The sequence below is a fragment of the Dunckerocampus dactyliophorus genome, chromosome 9, assembly GCF_027744805.1.
Source record: "Dunckerocampus dactyliophorus isolate RoL2022-P2 chromosome 9, RoL_Ddac_1.1, whole genome shotgun sequence".
Taxonomy (NCBI): Eukaryota; Metazoa; Chordata; class Actinopteri; order Syngnathiformes; family Syngnathidae; genus Dunckerocampus; species Dunckerocampus dactyliophorus.
The window spans coordinates 7498121-7525478 of NC_072827.1; the positions used below are offsets into that span (position 1 = coordinate 7498121).

The 27358-nt window shown below is 40.0% G+C and overlaps 1 protein-coding gene across 5 annotated transcripts in view; it reads left to right on the plus strand.

Annotated features, from left to right (window-relative positions):
• myo3b (myosin IIIB) overlaps positions 1-27358 on the plus strand; it is a 185807-nt gene that overhangs the window by 109448 nt on the left and 49001 nt on the right. For all 5 annotated transcript variants that reach the window (XM_054786516.1, XM_054786514.1, XM_054786515.1 and 2 more), the window contains 8 exons: positions 448-527; positions 2288-2308; positions 5779-5856; positions 9490-9695; positions 17108-17219; positions 17295-17457; positions 19730-19810; positions 23974-24070. In XM_054786516.1, coding sequence (XP_054642491.1) covers positions 448-527; positions 2288-2308; positions 5779-5856; positions 9490-9695; positions 17108-17219; positions 17295-17457; positions 19730-19810; positions 23974-24070 — 838 coding nt within the window. The remainder of the gene's footprint in view (positions 1-447; positions 528-2287; positions 2309-5778; positions 5857-9489; positions 9696-17107; positions 17220-17294; positions 17458-19729; positions 19811-23973; positions 24071-27358) is intronic.

A 27358-nucleotide genomic window follows, 5' to 3' on the forward strand; every position in this document is an offset into this window, starting at 1 on the left:
CAATTTGATAAAGAAGGTGAGAAACACTATTGAATTCCATCTCGCCAGAATTTAGGTGAAATCCACATCTACAATAAGTTCCATTCATACCTCATTTATAATTATTTCACATTGGTACTATATTAATTACATATTAATTACATATATTACATATGTTACTATGTTAACTATATTTTTTCTCTATAAAATGTATTTGTGTTCATATGTTGGGTACCTAGAAGAGATGAATTGAATTTACATTATGTCTTATGGGTAAAATTGCTTTGGTTTTTGTACAATGCAGTTTCCATTGGACCTTTTGGAAGGATTTAATAACAAAAACCAAAGTAGCACTGCATACTCAAATTGCTTGTGTGTGGACACCATTATTTCCATGATACCACCCTCTCCATAGCTAACCAAATATGGTCGTCCTATTTTCACAAACATTGTTTTTGTTTTGGATAGGTAACCTCGCTACGGCGCGAGCACGGGTGAGCGCTGCATCTCGATCTCTGCCTCCGCAACTCAACTCAGGACGCAGCAAGGTGAGACTCCTGAGGTCCGACTTGTGGCATATGAGAGCATTATGTTTTTTATGAGTTGCTCACAGGCATTGCAGCCCAATAAAAAGAAACGGCGCTGTGAAGCGTAGCCAACATTAATAGACTACCCTGTTATGTTTCTTCTCTTGCTTGTGGTGATGCGGCATCGCCATCTGGCATTCACACTTTTTGCAACTTTTCTGATGTTTATGGCCACTTAAGGGAACTTTTGGTTTTCCAAAATGACAGAGTCAACACGCCTCAATCAGGCCCGCTGAGCATACTTTCAACTTCTAACTATGATGTTCTCACAAAACTAACCCACTTTTTCAATGGTATTATTTGGGAACACACTTTCTTGTACAAACATGACATACAGTGCTCTCCACTTGTATTGAAACAGTCAAGCCAATTCCTTTATCTGTGCCATAGAATGAAAACATTTGGATTTGACATTAAAAGATGAATATAAGACCAGAGAGCAACATTTCAGTTTTATTTCCAGGTATTTGCATTGGGATGCACTGCTTAGAAGATCGCACCTTTTGTTTGAAGCTACCCATTTTTTAAGTGAAAAAAAGTATTGGAACATGTGACTATGTTTTGTTGCCAAATACCTTACTTATTCACTCAATAGTACTGGATGTCTACGCTCACTTTCAGATTGGGTAGATTAGGTTTGCCTGTGTAGACTACATTTACCGGTGAAAACAACATGAAAACCAGAGAGCTGTCTATGGCTGAAACCAAGCCAAGATGGAAAATCAACCAGAAGCATTGCACAAACATTGGTCATAGCCACTGCAACCATTTGGAATGTCCTACAGAAGAAAGAAACCACTGGTGTACTAAGTAACAGACATGGACCAGGTAGACCAAGGAAAACATCAGAAGTTGATGAGAAAAACATTGTGACAGCTGTAAAGAAAGTCCCTGTAGAAACAACTGTTAGTAGACAACAGTAACAACATGCAAGAGGGCAGGAGTGAAGGTATCACTATCTACTCTTCATAGAAGACTTCATGAACAAAAGTACAACAGCTCCACCAGAAGATGCAAAGCATTCATTAGCAAAAAGAATAGGAAGGCCAGGCTGGAATTTGCCAAAAAGTGCAGAGATGAGCCTCAAATACTGTATGTCAATAAAACGTTTGCCTCAGCACTTGCATCGCAGTGCGTTGCTGTACATGTGAAATCCTGTTCTCTTGGGAAAAGGCTCGAAAGGTTTAGGGCAATAACCAAACTGTAGTTTATTATAAGACACACCCAGCTGTGATACTTGTGGTTACAAGTAGGAAAACACAAATTTTCCCTTGAGGTTGATAAACATCAACTCCCAACTATTTGACTCAACTACCACCCTTTGTAAAGTATTAGCATCATTAATTTGTCTTGAACCATAACACAGTACATTGAAATGTGTTGATTTCTACGGAAAAACGTTTCACAATGTTGATATTTTATTAAACTATCTCAAGGGAATCTTTTTTAATTAATATTGGTCATACTGGATTATACCAGAATAGTAAGATAATAGTAAGATAGTCATCAATGTGTCAAATCAGTTTTTAAATCTCTTGTCTGTACAGTTCAGTTTCAAACTTTGCTTAATATTTAATATCTGCAGTCTACTGTCCACTTTGGAAAATGTGCACTTTATCTCCTTTGTTTGTACTATTTGTATATGTACTGTACTATATACTGTACTACTTCTCTTTCTCTTTCATTCCATGTTTCTCACCTAAATGTTGCTGTCCTCAAAGTCTCCCAAATACCTCTTGAAGGTAAGGCTCTGTTGGAATCAGAACGTCTGAATTTAAATCCACGTTTCCACCAACTGGTACAGTTCAGTTGGGTTCACCAGGAAACAGCTGGGACCTGATCTGGCTTGGGTTTCCTCTACGGAGTGCGCACTGGTGGGGACAGATACGCTACCATGCAAGGCCTTAGTCCACTACTAGCTACAGCTTTACAGGTGGTCCTCAGGTAACGACGTTCCGCTATTAAGGGTCCTGAGCAAGACTAACTGCAACCAGTAGTGTGGCTTCAGGCCGCAAGCTCTGAAGACCTGGTGGAAAGTGGAGTTACCCCTTAATTACCATCACTCCCGGGTTCACTCCGGCCCAGCGGCATAGTACCTGTTAAGGCATATGTGTCAAACTCAGGCCTGGGGGCCAACTCTTGCCTGCGCTGTAATTTTATCCGGCCCACGGAACTGTAGCATTGTAGCATTGAGCTGTCCCGCCTCGCGGACCTTATCAAACAAACTGTTTAAAGCAATCGGCGTAATTACGTGATTTTTCTGGTATAAACTACTCTTCTGGCATTTTAACTTGAAAAGTGGAAACAATATTGTATATAGCATTAAAGCAATTCACAGCCATTCTTAATGCCAAATGCAGACCAAAAGTCCAAATAATTTAACTGTACACGACTAAAAACGGCAATGCAACACTTTAACTTTTACACCCTGTCTGTACAAAATAACACTTTAAGAGGCCTAAGACAAGAGTGATCATTTTAACTACGCAAAGCATGCTGGGAAATGCCCATCTGCCCATTCCACAGCTGCAAACACAGATTGTGATGTTTCTTTGTTTATATAAAATACTGTAGCTTTTGCCCAAACATTGAGAGGATGACGAAGATGTGGTTGATTAACAATCACTTTATTGAAACAAACAACTATGTCAAAACAACCATAGTTGTATATCCGCAGACTATCGGAAAGTAGAAATGTCAAGCAGGAATGAACGGACATGAAAAAAATGCACATTTCCCCCACTCTGGTGTGAAAAAAATGTCCATCCACACAAGTGAAGCTTTAAAAAAATGTATGTCCGCATAAAGACACATGTGCATTTTGGGGGGTGCATTTATTGTATGTTCCAATCCCGCCACTGCATGTGCGGGGAACCAGGATAACAGGTATGTAGGCTGCTTACTTGTCAGCGCTAATGAGACATTTTCTCAAAATCTGACCATACTAACTACTGTTTTTTCAGCCTGGTTTATTGGGGCATGTCCTGTCATGTTGGCAGCTTCAAACAAGCATCTGTGTGTGTGTATTGATGATGCATATGAATGTGCTTCATTCACCAATTATGTTGGGTAAAAGGATAAGAAGACTTTTACGTGTTTAATACTTTCAATATGCAGAAATATGCATCTATAATAATAAGTGTTGAACATTTCAGGATAAATAATAACAAAGATACAAAGTTGGGGGATGTGGAGGGGGATAATGTCCAGTTGGGCCCACAACCTAAAGTAGGCTTTGAGTTTTGGCCCCCTGTGCGATTGAGTTAGACACCCCTGTATTACGGTCTCAGCTATGGGTAAATATTCTTGCATTTGGCAGCAGGGATGCCTTGAGAAAGGCAGACCCTGTTTCAAACCCATACATGGGAAAGGCTAGGGGAGTAAACCGCAGCATCAAATAGGAACTGGAGTCCCGAAGAAGGTATGACCTTGTCTTCAACGTAGTTCCAGCAACTTCTTGGTGCTTAGCTGCACTGACTTTTGTCATTCCCTTGGATCCATCGGCTGCATGGTGAGGGGGTCTTCTGCAAGGGCAACAGTTGATTCTCCACACTACCCTGCCCAAGCTTTGTAGCTCCATTGGAGACAACACTCCAGCGATGTCATAAGATGTCAAGGAAGCTGCACCATCGTCTCATAAATGCCAAAAAAAGACTAAGATGCACATTCGACGAACATTCCATAAAATATTTACAGGCAAAACACTTTCTAAGGCTCAACAAGAGACAGGACTAACACATCCACCCATCATCTTCTTCCACTTATCCAAGGTCAGCTTGCAGGGACAGCAGCCTAAGCAGGGAAGCCTTGACTTTCCTGTTCTCGGATACTTCTTCCCAAGGTGTTCCCAAGCCAGTTGAGAAGCATAGCCTCTCCTGGGTCTTCCCCGACGACTCCTACTGGTCGGACTGTCCTAAACACCTCCCCAGCTACGCGCCCGGGAGGCCCAAGCCACCTCATCTGGTTCCTCTCAGTGCGGAGGAGCAGCGGTTCGACTCAGAGTTTCTCCCGGATGACAGTGCTTCTCACCTTATCTCTTAGGGAGAGCCCAGCCACCCTATTGAGAAAACTCATTTTGGCTGCTTGTACCCGCAAACTTATTCTTTCGCTACCCAAAGCTCATGACCATAGATGAGGGTAGGAACGTAGATTGGCCAGTAAATGAAGAGGTTTGCCTGTCCATCTCGCATTAAAAAAAATCCCCATCACAACAAAAGCACAAGAACAACACCCGCGGCCCACTGAAAACATGTTTGCGACCCAAGCTACCAGACCAGTGGGTTTGGATCAGTTATTTTGGTCCCCATAGACAAAACTCAAAAAGTTGCATACCTTAATGAACTGAACGTAACTGTACTGTGTGGTGTTGAATCCTACTCTTCAATCTGATCATACTCTTCATCCAAACTTTAACGATGTTCCTCTAACTTGGAATCTTAATCCAGTTGCTCTCTTGAATGCTCGTCCGCCTCTTGGCAACGAACCCTCTCGCATGTCAGGATATTCTAATAGCAACTCTGTGGTATTGATGTAATATGTACGCCATCGTGTTCTCAATCAAAGCTGCCAAGTATAGTTGAGAGGAAGTGACGGTGACAAAAAAGTCACCAGAAGGAGCAGAATAAAGTCAAATGAGGGTAGTTAGCTTATTTTAAGTCTCGCATGCGCCTTTGTACGTGCGAGTGATCAGAAATGCTCAAAGCATTCATGGAGCTCCTGCAGAGAGCTTTGGACGTACCTTTCTTTCTCTGTTGAAATAAAGTATTAAGGTAATGTATGCACTTTGCCACGTAGATTTACCATAAAATATCTATTGCTTCATTAATTTTGATGAAGCCATGAACTGCCAAAGCCATTAGAAGGCTTATATTGTGTCCTCGTTAATCCGTCGTCGAGAAGGCTCTGTGCCTGATGACGTCTAGTCTCATTATTCAGACTGCAATTCTCCTGTGCCCCACAGCAGCACTCGCTTATTCCCGAGATTGTTAGCTTTAATTGTTTATGGGGCCGTGTTATTCCGACGCCACGCTTAGTACAGCTGTGTGTTCCCATCCGGCCCATTTACAGCGGCTGGAATGATACCTTTATGTCTGCAAGGCAACATCCGCTTGCAAATAAACAGCAGCTCATTTCAACGTGCCGCACAAGAAAGACACGCCGGTTCTGGTCCGCTCATCGATGCACGGTGTTCACTGGGGATGTCTGTGTTCAGGTGGACACCATGGAGATGATGCGTCACCCAGACGAAACCACCAACATGAGGAGACAGACGGTGGCCTCCTATTTCCGTGTAGGTTCTTTTTCTTTTTGCTCACTCAATAAATGTTATCATGCTTTGTACAAGATGAATCAGGTGTATTCAACCCGGGACCCGTGGGCCAAATTAGGCCCGTCGAAGACATCACACCAGCCTGCAAGATCAGTTCAAGCGGTGGGAGTGAACATGTTTCAGCAGATTGCGAAAGGCAGCAGGGCACTCCTGTTATATAAAGCAGTGCTGCCCAACCTTTTTGAGTCCACAGTCCTGTTTGTAGTCCAATAAACCTTTGGCGGGTTGGGGTTAGGGTGGGGTTAGGGTTATGGGGTCAGTGTTAAGGTTGCGTTAGGGTTAGAGGGTTAGAGGTTTAGGAGGTTGGTTAAGTTTAGGGTCGGGTTAGAGAGTTCGTGGTTTGAGCTCGGGGTTAAGGGTTAGTGTTAGGCTAGTGTTGGGTTAGGTGTTAGGTGTTTGGTTTGGGCGCGGGTTTGGTTAGGGTTGGGTGTTAGGGTTAGGTTTGGGGTTAGGGTTAGGGTTATAGGTTAGGAGTTGGGTTAGGGTTTAGGGGTTAGGGTTAGGTTTAGGGGATTGGGTTAGGGTTAGGCTTGGGGGGCTGGGGGTGGTATGGGCGGTGTTGGGAAAAATGATGCGATGAAAGAAGAAAAGGGAAATCTGGGAAGTCTGTTTGCACCAGAGTCATTCGGAGTACACCACTATGGTGCATTCAAGGACCGCCAAACAAAGTGGGTATATACGCCTGAAACAAAACCACAGAAACATGCAAAAACTGTGAACTTGTATTAATCTTTCAATAAATCAATAGCCTTGTCAAAATTGATAAGCATTTACATGCAATTCAATGAAGTTATTCACAAAACAATTTTGTTAAATATGTGTTTTGTTTTTTTTTTATCATTTTTTTAATCATTCATTGCTTCTGAAAGTTTTCCATGACCTGGTTCGGCCCCACCCACAGACTGGTGGTTGGGAAAAACAACCGTAACCCTTGACAAATAGAGATCTTTGACTAGGATTTTTGTTGTAGATCTTAAAAAACAGCAGAGTGCTCCTCTCACATCTTTGACTAGCGTTTTCCAGTAGGTCCTTAAAAACAGCAGAGTGCTCCTGTTTCTTAGGGGACCTTTGACTAGTGTTTTTTTTCTGTCGGTACTGAAAAACAGCAGAGCTTCTGTCATATAGAAGATCTTTAACTAGCGTTTTTGCTCCTGTGACATAGAGGATCTTTGACTAGCGTTTTTACATTAGGTTTTTAAAAACAGCAGAGCACTCCTGTTGCACAGAGGATCTTTGGCTATCATTTTTCTTGTTGATCCTGAAAAACAGCAGAGCTCTTTGGTCATATACTGTAGAAGGTCTTTGACTTGTGGAAAGGTATCGCTTGTGTTTTAATGTATGCCTAATATATTGTTCATTTGATGAGGTAAACGTGTGAAAGTATGGCCTTGAATTGACATGATATACAAAATAAGAATAATATAATAATAATAACGGGACAAGTCTGGCCTTTCTGGTCCTTAGCTTTCTGAAATTGTAGCTCCCTGGACAATTTAGTTGAATAGCCTCGTTTTCAGTCAGTGGCGACAACATTAGGTACACCAACACAATGTAGTGGATGGATGGATGGATGGATGGATGGATGGATAGAATTTACAATAACAAAATATTTTAAGAATAAAAATAAGAAAATAGAATAAGAATGAATAAACAAATAAATATGGCGCAGATCAAGGCAAATTTAATAATACATAATAACAATAATAATAATAATACATAATAATCATACATAATAACACATAATCATTTAATAAGTCCAGTCCTGTGTGTGTTTTTACCGCTCCCCCTCTGTTGTGTTGAAAAGCCACATGGCGTGGGGGAGGAATAGTCTGCTCAGTCTTTCGATGGAGCAGGGTAGTGATAGTAATCTGCCACTGAAACTGCTCTTCTGTTGATGGAAGCCTCCTCAGTGTCCTTTGCTCTGCCACAGATGTCAGGCTGTCCAGCTCAGTGCCAACGACAGAGCCTGCCTACCTCACCAGTTTGTGCGCATACAAGAGCTGCAGTACTGTGGTACACAAACTACAACCACAATATGAATCATTATAAGTAAAATCAATACTTCTCTTACAGTATCACTGTGAACTGTGTATTAATAGCTCTCTGACGCACCCGTGCCAAGGCCATTGTAGAAATAAATATTTACTTCCAGTGACTTTTGATTATTCATCAACACTTAAGCTGCTTTTGCTTGCAGCCCTCCTCGACTTTCATGATGGTGCTTTGCGTCATCCTGCTTACAGATGGCTGGATAAACACACACAAGGCAGCAGATGTTGTGACAAAGGTGATCTTCCTATCACAGCCAAGTGTCAGACATGTCAACAGAGTAAGAACAAGAACTGGATGTTTCCCTCAAGAAGCAACTGTGCAGATATTAAAAGTTCTATCTCTAGAAATATACAGTAAGAATGCCACTTTGAATTGACACTACAGAGATGTTTTACTTAATATGTTTATATTTGTGGTTGTAGTTTGCTGTGGTTATGAATGATCAACATAATGTTTCATCAATACCTTGCTGCCAGTCACATTTAAGCTCTGATGGTGATTGTGCTGACCGCACATTCAATGCAGCATTCACAGCCCCACTAATTTGTGGATTTTTGGTCAAAAAATTATTATTTTTCTCTCAGAACATAGGCCGTTTTTCCGCAAAAAACACAGCTTGTCCACTGTAAGTTGGTAATAATTTATAAATAGGTCATAATACAGATAAAATGTACAACATTCATGGACCACTATTTAAAAAGCCCACGTGTTTTACATGTTTGTCTTTGGGCTTCACTGATGTTTTTTTTGTCAAGTGTTGAGATTTCCCACTTTGTTCGGCAGTTCATAGACACAGCACCATAGTTGGTTATGTGAATCATCTTCCGTTATCATTCGTTAGTAGTGCGTAGCTATACAATTTATTCTTGAAATTGTTTAATAAGTGTGTGGGACATATTTAGGGATTAAACCTGGATTGTGGCGCAAGTGAACAATGACAATTGAAGAGAGAAGGGGGGGGGGGGGTTTCTGGAGCTGAATATAATATAATAATTAGTATTTATTTCAAACAGTGATCCGAAATTGGAGGAGAACATCAACGTCAAGCTACCAGGGAGGTTTGGAGGGGGAGGACTGAGCCATGTATGAAAAATAGACGTTTTTATGGGTGTATCAATTACTCGCTTTTTCGTGATTTGCGAGTGGGCAAAAAGCAGGGATCTACTGTACCTAACGTTGTGGCCAGTTGGTGAGTTAAATGTTGTGTTTACATGTTATTCTTATGGCCGGGAAAATATATTTCCGCTTTTCCAACGTTTCATTTCTCATTTTATTGCACCCCAATGATCAAAACCCCTGTCTTACGGTACATTTACATCGTTCTCTCCCTGCCATAGAGACGTTTTTTGTGCACAGAATACAGGTCACACTTGGTAACCATACTGGTGATCTTAACATAGTACTTTTTCTTAAATGTCGTTGAATTAGTGACATTTTTTCCACACAGATTTATTGTTATTCATTGCCTCTTCCACCGCAGGATGGAGGTTTTCTGGTCTTGATTCAGCCCACTCTGATGTTGTTATGTTGTGATGCTTGCAGTACTCACTGATGGACTTGCTGTCTAAGATGGTGGTGGGTCATCCACACTTTGTACGCTGCATCAAGCCCAACGACGACAGGAAAGCGCTGTGCTTCTGCAAGGACAGGGTGATGGTGCAGCTGCGCTACACGGGCATCCTGGAGACGGTCAGCATCCGCCGCCAGGGCTACTCCCACCGCATCCGCTTTGAAGAGTTTGTCAACAGGTAAGACTCACAAGTGCGCACACACACACACACACACACACACACACACACACACACACACACACTGAGCAAGTCAGCCATGGCCTGCATCAGACAAAACACGAGTTCTTTAATTAGATGGGGTCCAAGTTGAGCGGAGCAAGAGGCTGACTAATTGGGAATCATTAGCGATAGCGCAGGAAGAAGTCCTACAGCTGTCTTAACGGGATAGATACTCCAGTCTGGGAACATGGATAAAATTCAAACAGGGAGGAAGTGCCATTTGAAGGGGTGATGCATTTTAATGCTCTTCTCTTTACTATTCATAACGAGTTTGTTCTTCAATTCTGTGACCTGGAAAAGCTCTAATGTGATTTCCTTTTCCCCTCGGTATTGCTTTAAACCGCAGTTCCAACAACACCTCCTCATTATCTACTTTGTTTGTGTTCTTAAAAAATAAGTGACCATATTTACAGGATAAACAAAAGTTGGACAAAATGGCAACACTTCCTGTGCTAATTAAATTAAACTACAAATTATAAATTAATTATATTTGTCCAACGTCACAGTCAATAATTATAAATTATATATAATATTAATTAAGATTTTTTTAAATAATAAATGATAAAATTAAAATATATAAATATAATAATGATATATGATTAATTATTATTAATATTTTATATTTTATTTCTAAATGCATTTTTATTTGTTTTTTAAATGTATATACACTCCTGATCAAAATCTTAAAACCAGTTGAAAAATTGCTAGAATTTGCATTTTGCACATTTGGATCTTAATGAGGTTTTAAGTAGAGCTACAATATGCAAAAACAAGAAGGGGGAGTGAGACAAAAAGCATTTTGAAAAAGTAATTTATTGAAAACAACAAAAAAAACTGAAATAGGCTGTTTATCAGCTGACCAAAAGTTTAGGCTATAAAAGCCAAAATCTGCTCAAAATGTTCATTTTCTGTCAGGCATTCACACTGTCATGCCCTCCTGATGGCTAAAGCTAAGAAGCTTTCTCTTTTTCAACGTGGTCGGATTGTGGAGCTGCATAAGAAAGGCCTCTCGCAGCGTGCCATTGCTGCTGAGGTTGGGTGCAGTAAATCAGTCATTCTACATTTTTTTAAAGATCCTGAGCATTATGGAACAAAAAAGTCAAGTGGTAGATCCAAAAAAATCACACCTGCGCTGAGCCGGAGGATCCGATTGGCTGTTCATCAAGACACAGGGCGGTCTTCCACCCACATTAAGGCCCTTACTGGTGCCGACTGCAGCACAATAACCATCAGACGGCATCTGCAGGAAAAGGCTTTAAAAAACAAAAAAGGAATTCAAAGACCTCGTCTCCTTCAACGCCACAAAACTGCCCGTTTAGACTTTGCCAGGGAGCATCAAACATGGGACATTGAAAGGTGGAAAAAAGCTTTATTCTATGATGAGAAAAAATGTAACCTTGACGGTCCAGATGGCTTCCAACGTTACTGGCATGACAAGGAGATCCCACCTGAGATGTTTTCTACCTGGCACAGTGGAGGGGGTCCATCATGATCTGGGGTGCTTTTTCATTCAGTGGAACACTGGAGCTTCAGGTGGTGCGGGGTCGTCAAACGGCGGCTGCTTACGTGCAGATGTTGCAGTGGGCATCCCTCATGACTGAGGGCCCTCGTCTGTGTGGTAACAGCTGGGTTTTTCAACAGGACAACGCTGCAGTTCACAATGCTCGCTTGACCAAGGACTTCTTCAGGGAGAATAACATCACTCTTTTGGACCATCCTGCATGTTCCCCTCATTTAAATCCCATCATGCATCCATACACTTTCTATACCGCTTTGGGTCATGAGTGAGCTGGAGCCTACCCTGCCGTGAGATGTGGTGTACACGTACATCATAGCAAACATACAGTATACAGTGGTGTGAAAAAGTGTAATATGTTTCAGATCACCAAACGAAAAATGTAAATATTAGTCAATGACAACACAACTGAACACAAAATGCACTTTTTAAATGAAACTTTAAATGAAACTTATTAGTAAGGGACAAAAAAATCCCAACCTACATTGCCCTTTTTGAAAAAGTGATTGCCCCCCCCGTTGTTCTAATTACTTTCCCAAGAAAGTAATTGAATTAGGAACGGAATTTTCCCTTCATAAATATAAGTAGTTACCAGGGAAAGCGACAAACGCAGTGAACCATGAAAGGAAAACGGTAAAAAAAAACACCCAAAGGTCGGAAAATATATGACTTTTCTGCAATGCTTTCATTCTAAACAGTTCTTTTTACAGACCAGAGTTATTCATACTTTACAGTTTTCGACTGCTCACCTGCAGTCTTCCTCAGACTGGTCTGCAATACTTTGTCGGAGTGTTAGGAATGTAATACTTTCCCTCTGGCATCGCCTATGAATTGTGTTTTTTTCGGACAGCAAGACATTTGGTCTAGGGGACTGTTAGGAATGGAATATTTTCCCTTTGCTTTGAAAGAAACATGTTTAAGGAGAAACATGACACGTGATCACGAGGACATCTTGGCTGATAAAAACACACACTGTTCTCTATCTTGTGCACACACACACACACACACACACACACACACACACACACACAGTTTCTAGATATGCCACCATTTTAATCTCTGTGTGAGGAGCGATTAGCTGTCCAACTGAGACGGGCTGGTACCTAATATCCTTTCCACCCCTTCTACCACCTCTCTGACAGAAGTCATAAAAGAAAGCGAAACAGGGTTCTTCTTTGGAGATCAGTTGGACTTCGCTAAAACCTTTGGTGGCCACTAATCCAGTGCTGGCATTGCAATTGTTTGTATCTACTCCTGTTTGAATTAAACTGTAAACTGTCCTTGAGACTCATAGACTCATTTCAAAGCTATTAGAATAAAAGAATCCCGGGGGAGTTTCGCCCTGTAAAGCCCCAACAGTAGAAAGCTTGCTTTTCTGCTTCTCTGTCCCTCTCAGCCACATATGTCTGTTGAATGTGCAGATTCCGCACCTGCTCTGTTTCGTATGAAATAAAAGACTTTCTGGAGCTGTTGGGATGTAGTTCCTATGATTACCATAGAGATGTTACGTGCTGGCGTGTGTAGGATAATGTTGTTTTATTACCTTGTTAGCTGAGTAGATTTTAGAAAAAGTGTTTTTATTGATGTTCATTGCTTGAATTATTAACTGAGTGCCTTCATATAGGTACAATGTAATGATTAAGGGTTTAATGTTTTAATTCATCCTGAACATGCATATGAATCAAACTAGAGCACATCACATCGTACAATTCACAATTTTGCACGTCCAAAAAAGGAGTAGGAAGAAGCAAGGCTTATTTAATTCTACCCGTCATCATTTTCACATCAGTTGCAATACATTTATTCACCTCTTGTTTTCCAGGTGTACTTTGTAAGGCTACATGACAATGTAGTGCAATCATAGCCAAGGTTTATACTTACTGAAAGGAAGCTACAAACTTAATGATAATAACTGATAAAATGGTTGACAGAATCGTAGGTTGATAATGAGTGAGTACAGACCATGTACTCACCAAAATGAAGAGTTAGTAGTTAGTGTAGTAGTGGTTAGATATAGTATTGTATGTACACAGTAGTTCAGGTCTCTTCTTCTTTGTATTTGGTGAACATCAACTGCTTGTACTTTTTCTTAAAATCGCTTATTTTAGTACATTGTTTGGGTTCCTTACTCAATCCATTCCACAACTTGATTCCACATACATAAACGCTGAAAGTTTTCAGTGTTGTCCGTGCATATGTGTTTTAGGTTATATTTTCCCCTCAGATCATATTTCTCCTCTCTTGTTGATAAGAATTGTTTTACATTTTTGGGTAGAAGGTTATTGTTTGCTTTATACATAATTTTAGCCGTTTGAAAGTTTACTAGATCCAAACGTTTTAATAGATATAAAAGACATAATAAAATGTTGTGTGTTCTCTGTAAGCAGCATTATGAATTATCCTAAGTGACCTTTTTTTGTAGCACAGTTAGTGACTGAAGTGCACTTTTGTAATTACCCCAAAACTCCACACAATAAGTTAGGTATGGTAATGTCAGTGAACAGTAGAGCATATGTAGTGCTTTTTAGTCGAGAACAACTTTTGCTTTATTCAGTATTGAGGTGTTTCTTGCCACTTTATGGTATAAATCTTTAGATTTCCAGTTCATCTTCTCATCTATTATAACCCCGAGAAATTTAGTTTCGTTCATCCTGTCAATGTCTACACCATCAATTTGTAATTGCTCATACGCTTCCTTTTTGCACTTACCAAATAGCATTACTTAAGTTTTACTTTGGTTCAGTGATTGTCTGTTTTTATCAAACCATCTTTTTAGTATAATTAGTTCATCTGTGATTTTTTTTTTACTAGCTCTGTTGTGCTGTCTTCAGAACATAATGGGGTTGTATCGTCAGCAAATAATACTAGCTTTAGGTCTTTCGGGACTTTACAGATGTCGTTTATATAGATTAAATAAGTTTGGTCCTAGGATTGACCCCTGGGGTACGCCGCATGATATGTTTAACCTCCTGTTTAATAAAACCTTTAACTGTTTTGTTGATTAATCTAATAACTGAGTGAGTGAATACAAATGGTTCATATAAATAATGCTTTATTAAACAATTAGCTGAGTAGATGAACAGCTGTTTGAGCATGTCAAAGGTCAAACAGAAATAGTGCGAGCTCACATATAGTGTACAATCAGCGAAGGACAGCCAGGACCAGTAGCCAGATATGGGAACAAAAACATCGTCAAAATAGGCCTTGAGACAGACAGGGAGAAGTATGTGCTGTTGTGCAAGAAAAGTGTCAACAAGTCAGCAAAAGCTCCGGCTATCACCTGATGGCATCACACAAGTTTGTCAAAGAATCCGGGAGACAGTTATCTTATCAGGTACTAGCATTAGCTGATGCACACAAAAACACGATCGGTGTTGGACATAACCTAACAAGAAAAATACTCACAAAACGGTAAGTAATGTGACAAGAAGGCCCACGGACATGGGAAATACAAGGCAGGAAGGCACAGGTTGCTGGTGAGGAACGAAGGAAGAGTCTGGCACTGAATCTCACACAGATCATGACCAGTGACCCAGCATGCTTTGAGGTGGGAAGACATGGGTGTAATTTTGGCATGCGCGTTGTGCGTAGACATTCATGTTTATGTCCACGTGGTGCAGTGGGTAGGTTACATTGTGTGTCACGTGTGATGACATTTGTTTTTCTATGGCACCGTGGGTCAGGTGGTTGTCTGGGTTGCTGCCTATAAAAAAGATATACAGGCGTTTCCAAACTTTTGGAGGCGATGTTGGCGTTGTTGACACGGACGGTGGCACACATTTTGACCAATCACGTGTGGCTTGAACAGAAAAACAGAAGAGAAAAGAAAAGTCTCCTGATTGGGTGCTGGATCGTTCACTTCAAAGCGTTTGCGAACGACCCATCATTAGAACCCTCAATCTCCTGACTGGCCAACAGGCTAACCACTCATCCACAGTGCAGGCCTCATTCCCAGTTCTATTTTTCAGAATACTAATGATGGAAGAATCCTTGCATGACGGCCTACTGTCGTCTGCCACAGTTTCTTATTCATCTTACTCTAAGATATTATCATAAGTTTGACTATTATTTTAATATGTTACCATTATGTTTAATATTAAGCCGGGTGTATGATACGTGTGTGAGTGATACTGCAGCCACGGGATCAGCATCATCCTACCTGAGCCACACAGGAAGTCCGAATGGCTAAACTCCACTTCAAATGAAAAGCGATTTAAACGCATCCCCTCGTATCAAAGGCCCGTCTGATGCTGGGAGCAGCGCTTTTGTGTTTATCATCAAAGAAATAACAAGAAGAAAAAAATGAAGGCTGAGGCGGGGAACGCTGTTCAAAGAAGTTTTCCTCTCCATTGTTGTTTTTCCCAGCAATGGCGGAACACAAGAGATGAAGTACTTGTAGTTTTGGTGCTTTCATGCACCACTTTAGTGCTGGTATTTTGTAAACTTTAACACAAGAGTGAGTGTGAGGCAAGTAGTCGGATGTCTGCAGATATTCCGAGGATGATGGCAGCCCTTCTTTGTGAGCCATTGAGAAAGAATACAACTTAACATTGAGCTTCTGTAAAAGGCTCAAGGAGAGACGGTGAAGTATAACTTTGGGTCTGTTTACATGGGAACGTTTTCCACCAAACAAACCCTGACATTTATCTGAAAACAGGTCTTTTATTTACATTGTAACAAAAAAACATTTTCAGATACAGTGAAACCTTGGTTAGCATCTTTAATCCATTCCAGAAGGTCTGACTAACCAAAAAAAACAAACAAAATACTGGCTTTTCGTCTCTATGTAAGGACGGCAATGAAAAGCACCTACCAGCTCACACACGCTCACACCCCTTCAGGCTGAGGCGAACACTGCAGCGCTTCCACGTATGACTTTTCTCCTCCTCACAGTCGTCCCTCGTTTATGGCGGGTAATTGTTTCCTGACCCGACCATGATAAGTGAATTTCCGAAAAATAGGATTCCTTCTTTATAAATCAAACATTTTGGTAGTTAGAGCATAGAAAACCTGTTTGTGATCTTCTAAATATGCTTTTAACATTTTTAGAGCCCTCCAGACATGAAGTAACACCCCTATAGTCACTTACAGTCCTGTTACCTATTGTATCTACAGTAGACATAATAAGAGAAAATAATCAATTTAAGACATAAATAAGACTGATGCAATAAATCGTGTTGCAATAAATGTCTTCTCGACGTGTGGACAGGAAGTGTCAGAAGAGGTTCAGAGCTGGACAACAGTAGCCTGTGTTACTATTGTGATTATTATGTTATGAAATACATTATACAAGCTGTAGAAAGTGTGTGTATAATAGTTGTTACTGAAAACATATTATTGGCCACATGCTGACAAACAGAAACTGGCAGGTGCCATGATCCAACTCAGTGCACTGCACAGTATGCAGGTCTTGCACACTAAGAGACGCTCATGGAAGCCTCATCTTAGATTTCTGCCCAGTATATGTGCAAATTTAGCCATTTTTATTTAATAAAATGTTAAAAACATTTGGAATTATACAGAAAAATATATATAATACAGTTAAATGGACAAATATTAATATATACTTAATGTCGTCATAACATCCCTTGACTGTACGATACTGATTATTAGCATTGAAGCCTTCATTCGATTTTTGGAGAGTCTGGTGAAAGGTGCAAATGTTTATTCCCCTCTCAGAATTCACAAGATGCAAAACAGATGGCAATGCAAATCCCAGCACTATGGACTTGAGGCAAAAGCAAACCAGGAGAGATCAATTCAGTCACTAGACTGACCCACTGGGACATACCCCTTCCTCACATTACATCTATCATCACGGTGTTGAGTTGCACACCTTTACCTTCTCCTGCAGGTACTACTACCTTGCATTCCGGGCTCACCAGATGCCAGAGACCAGCAAAGAGAATGTTTCTGCCATCCTGGAGCGAGCCAAACTGCAAGACTGGGTGCTGGGGAAGACAAAGGTAGAGTGATATTTCAATCCTTCAACAACATTAGGAAGTTGTTTTGGTACAAAAACAGGTGTTTGGTTTTGTCAGGTGTTCCTGAGGTACTACCATGTAGAGCAGCTGAACCTGCTGCTGCGGGAGGTCATAGCTCGTGTGGTGGTGATGCAAGCCTACACCAAAGGCTGGCTGCAAGCACGACGCTACCAAAAGCAGAAGGACAAGAGGAACCGCTGTGCTACTGTCATCCAGTCAGGTACCGTGATGAGAAGAGTCATCTTCAGACAGAATTCAGGTCATCTTTTTGTGGTGTTTGCATGTTCTTCCCGTGCTTGTGTGGGTTCTGCTCTTTATTTCTATTGTGTAAGGTTGCGGCTATGATGAATAACTGGTGGGACTAAAAAAATACTCTTAACACAGTATCACTTCAACTTTTACTGCTCAGAAAACCCATTTGGCAATGGGAAAAGTACTCGGGATCCAGTATAGTCAAACTTTGGTTTTTGTACACCCCAGTTTTTGTATGATTCGGTTTTCTTGGAAAATTTTGCCACCGTTTTGCTTCGGTTCGCACACACTGTGTACTTTTCTCCTATCAACAAGCCTTCAACAAAGCACCGTACGCACTGCTGACTCACGGTCCATGATTTTTTTATTGAGTGCAACTACTAATAATCTGCCATGGGGCCAAAGAATGTGCGAGTCCCAGCAATTGGATAAAGAATTTGACAAACACTATTGAATTGCATCTTGCTAGGATGTATTAGAAATCTTCATCAACAACAAGTTCCATCTACTCCTCATTTATAATTATTTTGCATTGTTTTCTGCTTATAAAATTGTTATTATTTTGTACAAAATGTATTTTATATTAATATTTTTGGGTAGCCTTAACGGGTGAATTGGATTTACATTTACAGTTTTCCGCCAATTTGTTTTTTGTTGAACATTTTGAAACAAATTAATAATAAAAAACGAAAACAAATAATGATAACGTAAAATAAATATGAATATTTGTCCACTGAACTGTGTTCTAAATGTATTTTCTGTATGATTCCAGTCATTTTTAATATTTTCTTAAGTAAAAATGGCTCAATGTGCACATTTCCTGATCAAATACTTCTCAGCTTAGTGCGCAAGTCGTGCCTACTGTCTGAGTGCACTCACTGAGTGCACTGAATTGGAGCATGGCGCCTGCTCGTTTCTGTGTGTCAGAATGTGGCCGAGAATATAATGTTTGCAGGAACATTTATTATACACCATGACTTCCTACGGCCAATGTAATTTCTTTAAAATAAGTGTGACATCATTATCCTTGCTCATCCCACATTAGAATGCTGTGCATAGAAATATCAATCGTGGAGGTGCTGCAAAGGGCTGGTAAGTGCTTGTCACTGCCATCCGTCCACAGAGAGTAAACGTCTGCGGATGAATGAATTTGTATTGCCAAGATGGTGGATTATATATCTAAGCTCACCATAAGGTGATCAGACTTTTACAACAAAGTATCAGAACATTTCCTGGGGAAGGATAGGGTGCATTTATTCCATATCCAATTTAAAGGTAAGAACACAAATGTTTAAAATTCACAAAATAAATAAATAAATGGGACTAATTTAAGGACTTTTTTGCTTTTGCAGCTAAAATTTTCACTCATAACTTCGGTTGTGTTACTCTATATGGCATCATTTTTCCCAAGATGTTTTTTCTTTCATGAAAAATCATAAAATTAAAAATTAAAATTTGTTCCCAGGTCAACCAGATGGCAAGGCCAATTTTCCTACCCTTTTAGGTCCCGAGAGAACAAAAATGTCTCCCCCAAAAACTGCTGTAAAAACATAACAGAGCAATATTTTTGCTTTTTTTTGCTCAAATATCTCAGTCAACTTGAGTTCTAATTTAAAAATACCAAAAAATATAAATATTTTTTATTATTTTAACCCCTTAAACGGCCATTTGATTCAATGATGTCACTGTTTTTGCTTAGAAAAATACGGACACAATGCGTTGTTTTCCATATAATAAATGTTAGTGGGCCAAGGCTCGATGTAAAAGAATAAATGTTTGGGCATTAGGGCTAATTGTCAAAGATCAGGCTTAACTATACATAAGATTAGTTTTTAAATTCTTATTTTTTTCTGCTTAATTTTTGCTCAAACCTCTCAATCAACTCACCGCGCGTCAGCGGGTAGCAGTGTAACTGGACGTCTAGGAAGTGTAACAGAGACTGGAGCTTGGAAAGCTACATGAAGGGTTTCGGTTCCAAGTGGCAGGCTAAACTGGACTTCAGCGCTTGTTGCTGGTGGTTTGAATGATGCCTGATGTGATCAGTGGTAAAAGTGTTTGATAACCGCAGCTTGACCTTGGCGGGCTGACAGCAACGTTTCAGGGGAGACAATAAGACTTCAGAGAGTTCACAGAGCGGGAATCTATCCCTCCGCCACCTGCTTTAGCCGCTGTTTTGAAGTGGGATCTCATGTTGTGTGTGTGTTGTATTTCACACAAACACACTTTTTGTCTTCCTCCAGCCTGGAAGGGCTACGTCGCTTGGCAGAACCTCAAGCAAATGAAGAAGGAGCGAGAAGAGGCAGCTGTCCGTATCCAGTCAGGTAAAGAACTTTCACAAGTTTGTAGGGGTGTCACGATACATTCAGTTCACTAGACGAGACTATACACAAGATTGGGTCTACAAAGAGCAAGACGAGACGTGATTTTAACATTATTTTTAAGAAAAGTACAATGAAAAAATATAGGACTGGGCATTTTTTATTTAACTGAGTCACACAACAATGCAGTAGCATTTTGAAATGTTTATTGTCCCCCAAATCATTATATAAACATTATTGTCAACATTATTTGAGACCAAATTACCCACTAATGTTATAATATATAATAATAATTATTATCTATACGTTAGGGTTGCCATGATACAGGTACATTCTAAAATGTTTTATAGCTTTGCATGCATGACCAGAGCATGATGCTTTAAACTGTTCAACTTCTTTCAACAAACTGAAACAAAACTAAAAATAATTATTTAAAATAATGACGGCTGTTGTATGATAACTTTTTCCCGAATGTAATTTCCCAAAAATTACAACTTTTTTTGTGTTGTTTGTTTCTCATTTTATTATGACTTTTAAAAAAAAGAACCTAATTTTTCTTTCATATTTCAACTTAATGCTACTAAAATGACATCATTTTCTTTTATATTACGAGTTTATTTAGGTGAAATTGCAACTTTTGTCTCTCTTAGAATATGACTTTTCTATTAATATTTTGACTTTATTCACATATAAGTACAGCTGTTTTTTTATTTATGTTGTTGTTGTTTTTAATTTTCCAACGATTTCTTCTTGTACATTTTCTTCTTGTAATATTTTGACTTTATTCACATTATAACATTACAAACTAATTTTCCAATAGTTGCAACTTTATGCGTTGTTTTGCTTGTTTTTCATAATATTAATCATATTTTTAATAATATTTTTGAATGTATTTTTTCTTTAATATTTCGACTTTATGCTACTAAAATTACATTATTTTTCCTAATAATATTACAACCTTTTTCTCGTAAAATTTAAACTTTTTCTTGTTAGAACTTTTTTTGTTAATATTTTACCTTTATTCTTTTAAAGTTACTGCAGATTTTTTCCATTGTTGCTGTTTGTTTTTTTGCTTTTCTTTTCTTAAATTATTTTTTTAGAATGTTCCACAGACCAATAAAAACACAGCCGAGGGCCGCAAATGGCCACCCCTGCTCTACTATAACATGTTTTAATGGAAGTTGTATGCAGCGATCGTGTTTTGACCAGACAAATCTTAAGTAACTTTGATCAAAAGTAAAATTACTACTTCTTTTTGGACATGAACACAACGGCATAAAAAACAGGCAAGCGAGGGATGGGAATGCCGAGTGCAGGTAGGATTGTAATGTTTATAGTGTGCGTAGCACTTAATTTGCGCTTCCAAGCCTGCCTGGCGCACAGCCACTTCCATATTACGTGTGGCTGCCCTGTTCCCATGAGATAGCTTTTCTCTAAATGAGAAACATCGTCATGTTTTAATCTCCCAGGATCTCGTGACAAAAGATCTCGTGACACCCCTACAAGTTTGGAATTTCTCATGGAGCCTCAGTGTGTCCAGTGGAAATGCACTTTTTCCTACACTTTCAAGTAAGGGGCAAAAAGAGGGGAGAATGAAGGTTGGAAAAGGCCACATCTTTGTCAAACCTGTTTTTTGATGTGTGTGAGTCGCCCAGGAAACAGTAATAATTGATTAATAATGCACCCAGACAAGCTTTTGGGCGGCATGTGGTCCCCATGTTCCAAAAGAACAGTGCACGCTGAGATCGGGCTTCCCTTTCATCTCCTTCCCAGTGAAGGCTTATCCCTTCTGTTTCCTCGCCACTTCCTCTCGCAAATTCCTCGCCTATTACGCGGCCCTCGCATACCAGAAACAAGATGCCTTTTTATACTGTCAACCTTTTCATCTGAAATGTAAATGAATTCTTACTCAGTATGCCTTGACGAAGATCAAAGTCAGCACATTAACCTTCCTGCCCACCCAACCCTCCCCTCCTCCTCTCCACCGTGGAGGACAAGAGTGGGTGCCAAAAGGGGGCAGGATGGAGGAGGGCAGGGGGAGGAGATCTGGCATTGTTTGGCCCGGTTCTCCTCAGGCTGCCCTCATCTGGCACATGGAGCGTCGCACCTTTTGTGTGCCCGTCTACCGTTAACACGCTGCTAAATAACGAAAGTGAAAGTCCTCCCTCTGTCACCGCCGCCTCGCTTCGGAGAGGAGCGTGCTCGTGTGTGGCCGCTGGCGTGGAGGGAAAAGAGGTGGGGGAGGGTTATTTGCAGAACCTGAACTTGACATAAGTGGGGCCTCGGGCCCCCCTGGTGCAACGCTCCAATACATTGACATGGTGTGTTCTCTTCAGCTTATAGCCTTTTGAGGTAGGCCACATTTGCATGTACTAGAAAATAAACAGATGCCTTTCAAATGCATAAGCCTGGTGGCCCCTCAGATCTCAGCGGGGGCCCCCTTGGGGACACCCTCACCCATCGATTAGATTAGACCATGCAGAATACAATCACGGCTCAACAATGTAGCACAGTTCTCTATGTATCCTGCACATGTACTTTTACAAGAGAAACACAAAGAGGTCAGGCTTCATTTACTGTACAATCCATTCTAACACACTTCCTTAGAGGAAGTGCATTTTCCTTTAAGCAAAATGTAAGTATTCTTGTGCCAGGTGAAGCAGTCTGAAGCATCAAAATGGCTAAATGAATGAAAATACTAATATAAGGCATTCAAACGATGTGATAAGTAGTGTAATGTCTGTGACTTCTTGTGTGCTTAGAGAGGTGGGGCCTGTTAAGTAAAGTGTGTGACGTCAGCTAGCTAGAGTTGACTGTGTTTAGCTGAGTGTTAGCAGCGTGGAAAGTGCGAGTGACTGGCTTGAGTTGTGGCCAACAGCAGCTCCTGTGCAAATGTTCACTGTATATGTGTTCTCTGCTTGTTAATAAAACCACTGAAGTGAGTCCCTCCTTAACCACAGGCAGCAAAATTACAGAAGCATTCTACACTGGTCACGAAGGGTCTGTAATGTTAGATTAATGAGAAAATAGTTACTGTGGGAAGTACACTGTCAATGGTAACTTATGTCTTATTTTTTCTTATTATGTCTATTATATTGGGTAATACAAGTATAAAGTCATTATAGGTGTGTTATTTCATGTCTAGAGAGCTCTAATAATTTTTAAAAAAGCATAATTAGAGGGTCGTAAACAGGTTTTCTGTGACAAAGAAATATGACAAATTGCAATCTCGTCATATAATTTCTACTATGTTACACTTTTCTGCGCTCTGTGTGTATGCTAGCGGCCCGCCTCCACCCACCGAGACAAAGACACCGTATGACTGACAAAAGGGCTCACTCCATTCATGCTGTTGTTCTATGGGCCAAGGTGCTGAAACCGATGCACAGTGAACTCTCTTGCTGCCTGTTTGGAAGCGAGAGACGAGGAAAACATATACTGATGCCGGCAAAATTATTGAGTTCATTTTCATTGTGTGAATAATTAATTAATTATTTTTTTTAATTTATTTATTATTATTTATTTATTATTTATTATCAGGACTAGGGCACACAAGGCATTTTTTTTCTGAACTCTTGTCATGTTTTAATTTTGTGAGATCTTGTGACACGAGAACTTGTGACACTCCTAGTCATTACTGCCACCTAGTGACCAGAATACTACATATAACTTGTATTTCAATGTGTTTTGACTAATAACAGACTGTAGCCTACCACCAAACAGTGATCATTTATTAATTAATTTCTGAAAAAATACAATATAGCGACGGAGCATTAATCGAACCGCAATATTGCAAGTAAAGCAATATTTTAAGTATACATTCACTCTTATACCAGTAATAATAAACATTCACCACTTTATAACGCATCTACTTATCTAGTCCCGAGCCAAAGAAAAAGTAACACAAACACACTTTAAGATGCTCACTGAGCAGAAGTCTCGTTGAAATTTTCACTCATAACGTTTTGCCCAACTTTAGAGTCATATTATTGCTAAAAATTATGTTCAAATGACAAATTGTACGACCTCAGGGGGAGTTCAGCATCAGAGGTTCTGCGCTACATTTGTTAAAGACGTGTGTAAGCCGGTCACGTGTATGCACAGGAAGGAAACAAGCAAGCTTTCCGATGATGTGAGCGCATATCTGAAATTCATCTCCTGTGCAGCTTACAGAGGCCATCGGGTGCGTCGGGACTGTAGACCTCAGAGGCACAGATGTAACCCCGAGGCTGGAGGAAGGACCACCAAGGAGGACCATATGGGGTGAGCCTCCACATCCTCTCCTCCAGGCTTTTCTTTCTTACGTGTTCTCGCTGGACTACACAATAAGAGTACAGCATCGTTTACGTTTGCACGCACTCCCCACGGTGGTATGCAATTTTGCGTGCCAATGAGTAAATTGGTGGTAAACAGGTGTGAAGTACTGTATTTGTAAACTGTGTGGGCCTGCGTTCTAGTGCACAAAAAAAAAATAATGTTCAAAATTTGCAGCACACATAATTTCCGTGAACTAGTCATGAATGCAACGTGAACGAACCGCAACCTATGTGCAAACAATGCGGGCAGTGCGTATCAAAGCGTGCCTCTGCGTGTCTCATTTAAATTTCCACGTTTTGGGATAAGTAAAGTACTTGTACAATCTAATCTAATCATTGACATGAATGGGTTAACTTTTCCACCACCTCTTATAATAATAACTAATCATAATGCCCAAAGTGATGTCTTCTAGTCAACAATACTCTCTCCCACACTGTCCGTGCCTGTTTTTTTTCTAGTTTAGTGCCTCCTTCCTGCTCTTTGCGCATTCTTTATCTGCAACTGGGAGAAAACATAGACTTATCTTTCTTTTTTGCATGAGCTTCTTCTCTGTAATTCAACAACTTGCAAAGAAAGGAATGAATAAAGCTTTAGAGGTGACCAAATAATGCCACGACTGCTTCACGAATGCGGGAAGTGGTGGTGCCAACGCATACCCATGCAGGAACAATGCACGTTCCACGTACTGTACTGTTGTCGTGCGCGAGATGTAAACACTACCTGACAAGGTATGAATAAGTTGTGCGGTAGCATGGTAATTTTGAGCCAATGCGCACCACTTTTGATGACGAATTGTATGCCAAGTGCGTAATTTCTGCATAAACAGAAAGTGTAAATGTTGCTTAAGTACTGTATGTATTAATGGTGCAAGAGGTACTTTCACTGCCTGCTCTTACTTTCTAGCCCATAAAAACGCTCCTCCTCTTGCACTTTTTCAAAGGCGATAAAATCTTCCCACCAAGATAGCGCATGAGACCACAAACAGAACACCAAGAGCCGCACTGGTCTCCAGATGTACGACTGATGCTTATGTTTATCCAGGCTAGTCATTCAGGAAGTATGCGCAAAGCAGGAGTGCAGACCAATAACTTTACAGCTTTCACCTCCATTTGGACAAATGGCACTGATGGAAATGTACAGTGGTACCTCAGTTTGCGTAGGAGTTGGTTTTCCTCCAAAATGATTGCCAAAAATATCTATATAATAATATGTATGTCTCGGTTTTCTTACACTGTCTCGGTTATTGTATGGCAAAACCAAGAGTGTCCAAATGTTTAACCAGCGAGGGCCACATAGTGAAAATTGAAAGGATGCAACTTTGCCACTTAGCTATTTTATAAAGCAACTCTTATGATATGCTCATGTTGATATGCTAAAAACTGCATCTCAGCTTTGTCATATAGGTGAAAAAGCATATTGTTAGCATCAACTTCACTCTTTGCTCTTTTTTTTCTCATTTTTGCTGTTATTATTTTTTAATTTTCAAAATTTTTACACTTTTTTCTCAAATAATCTTTGTAAATTTTCTTCTCGTAAATTCTAACCTGATTCCCACAATAATATAACTTTTCCCCAATCTAATTTTCAGAACAATAACAACTTTAATTACTTTTGTTTCTCATAATATTACAACTTTAAGAAATAACATATTTGTTCGTAAATATTTCAAGTCTATGCTGCTAAAATGATTTCATACTTTGACTTCATTCTTGGGCCGCACGGTGGTCTAGTGGTTAGCTTGTTGGCCAACACAGGAACAGCGGGAAGACCTGGGTTCGATTCTCCCCTGGGCATTTCTGTGTAGAGTTTGCATGTTCTCCCCGTGTGCGCGTGGGTTTTCTCCGGGTTCTCCGGCTTCCTCCCACATTCCCAAAAACATGCAAGTGAGGTTAATTGGTGACCCTAAATGGTCCATAGGTATGAATGTGAGTGTGAATGGTTGTTTGTGCCCTGCGATTGGCTGGTGACCAGCCCAGGGTGTACCCCGCCTGTCACCCGAAGTCAGCTGGGATAGGCTCAATGGATGGATGGACTTCATTCTTGGAAAATTACAGCTGCTTTTTTTTTTTAATTTTCCAACTATTTCAACTTTGCTTTTAAGCATTATTTTCATGACTTTATTCCCATAATATTTTTACTTTATTCTTGTAACATTAGAACTTTTTCGCAGCCTAATTTTCCAAAAATTACAACTTTACTCATTGTTTTGTTTGTTTTTCATAATATCATGACTATTAAAAATAACATCTTTCTTTAATTTTTCAACTTTATGCTACAAAAATTACATTATTGTTCCTTATAATATTATAACATTATTCTTGTACTTTTTTAAAAAACGTTTTTATCTTAATATGTTGACTTTATTCTTGTAAAATACAGATTGTTCCATATTTTGCTTTTTTTTTGGTTTTTTTTCCTGTTAAATTCTATTTTCAGAATATGCCACGGACCAATAAAAAATAGTCACGGCCGCAAATCACCACCGGGCTGCACTGGACACCCCTAGGCTCACAAACTAGTCCGTTTGACACTAATTCAAGTGCCCAAACAAAGAATCCCATGCTTGGGTGACTCAGTCTTGTGGTGTTATTGATATACTGCATGTTTGTAACATGTCTCTATTACAAAACATGCTCTTAACTCCCACCAGGAGTGGCCATTCAGAGGTGGACTTACTGGTGTGTTTTGGATCATTGTCCTGCTGCAGAACCCAAGTTGGTTTCAGTTCGATGTCACCAAGAGATTGGACATTCTCCTTCAGGATTTTTTGGTAGACAGCAGAATTCGTGGTTCCATTTATCACAGCAAGTCTTCCAGGTCCTGAAGCAGCAAAACAGCTTAGACCATCACACTACCACCACCATATTTTATTGTTGGTATGATGTTCTTTTTCTAAATTGCGTCATTATTTCTACACCAGATGTAATGGGACACACACCTTCCAAAAAGTTCAACTTCTGTCTCAAAGTATTTTCTCAAAGTTCTTGGGGATGATCAAAATGTTTTCTGGCAAAATTGAGACGAGCCTTAATGTTCTTTTTGTTCAGCAGTGGTTTTCATCTTGGAACTCTGCCATGCAGGCTGTTTTTGCCCAGTGTCTTTCTTATGGTGGAGTCATGAACACTGACCTTAAGTGAGCCAGGTGAGGCCTGCGGTCCTTTGGATGTTGTTGTGGGGTCTTTTGTGACCTCTTGGATGAGTTGTCGCTGCACTCTTGTGGTCATTTTGGTTGCC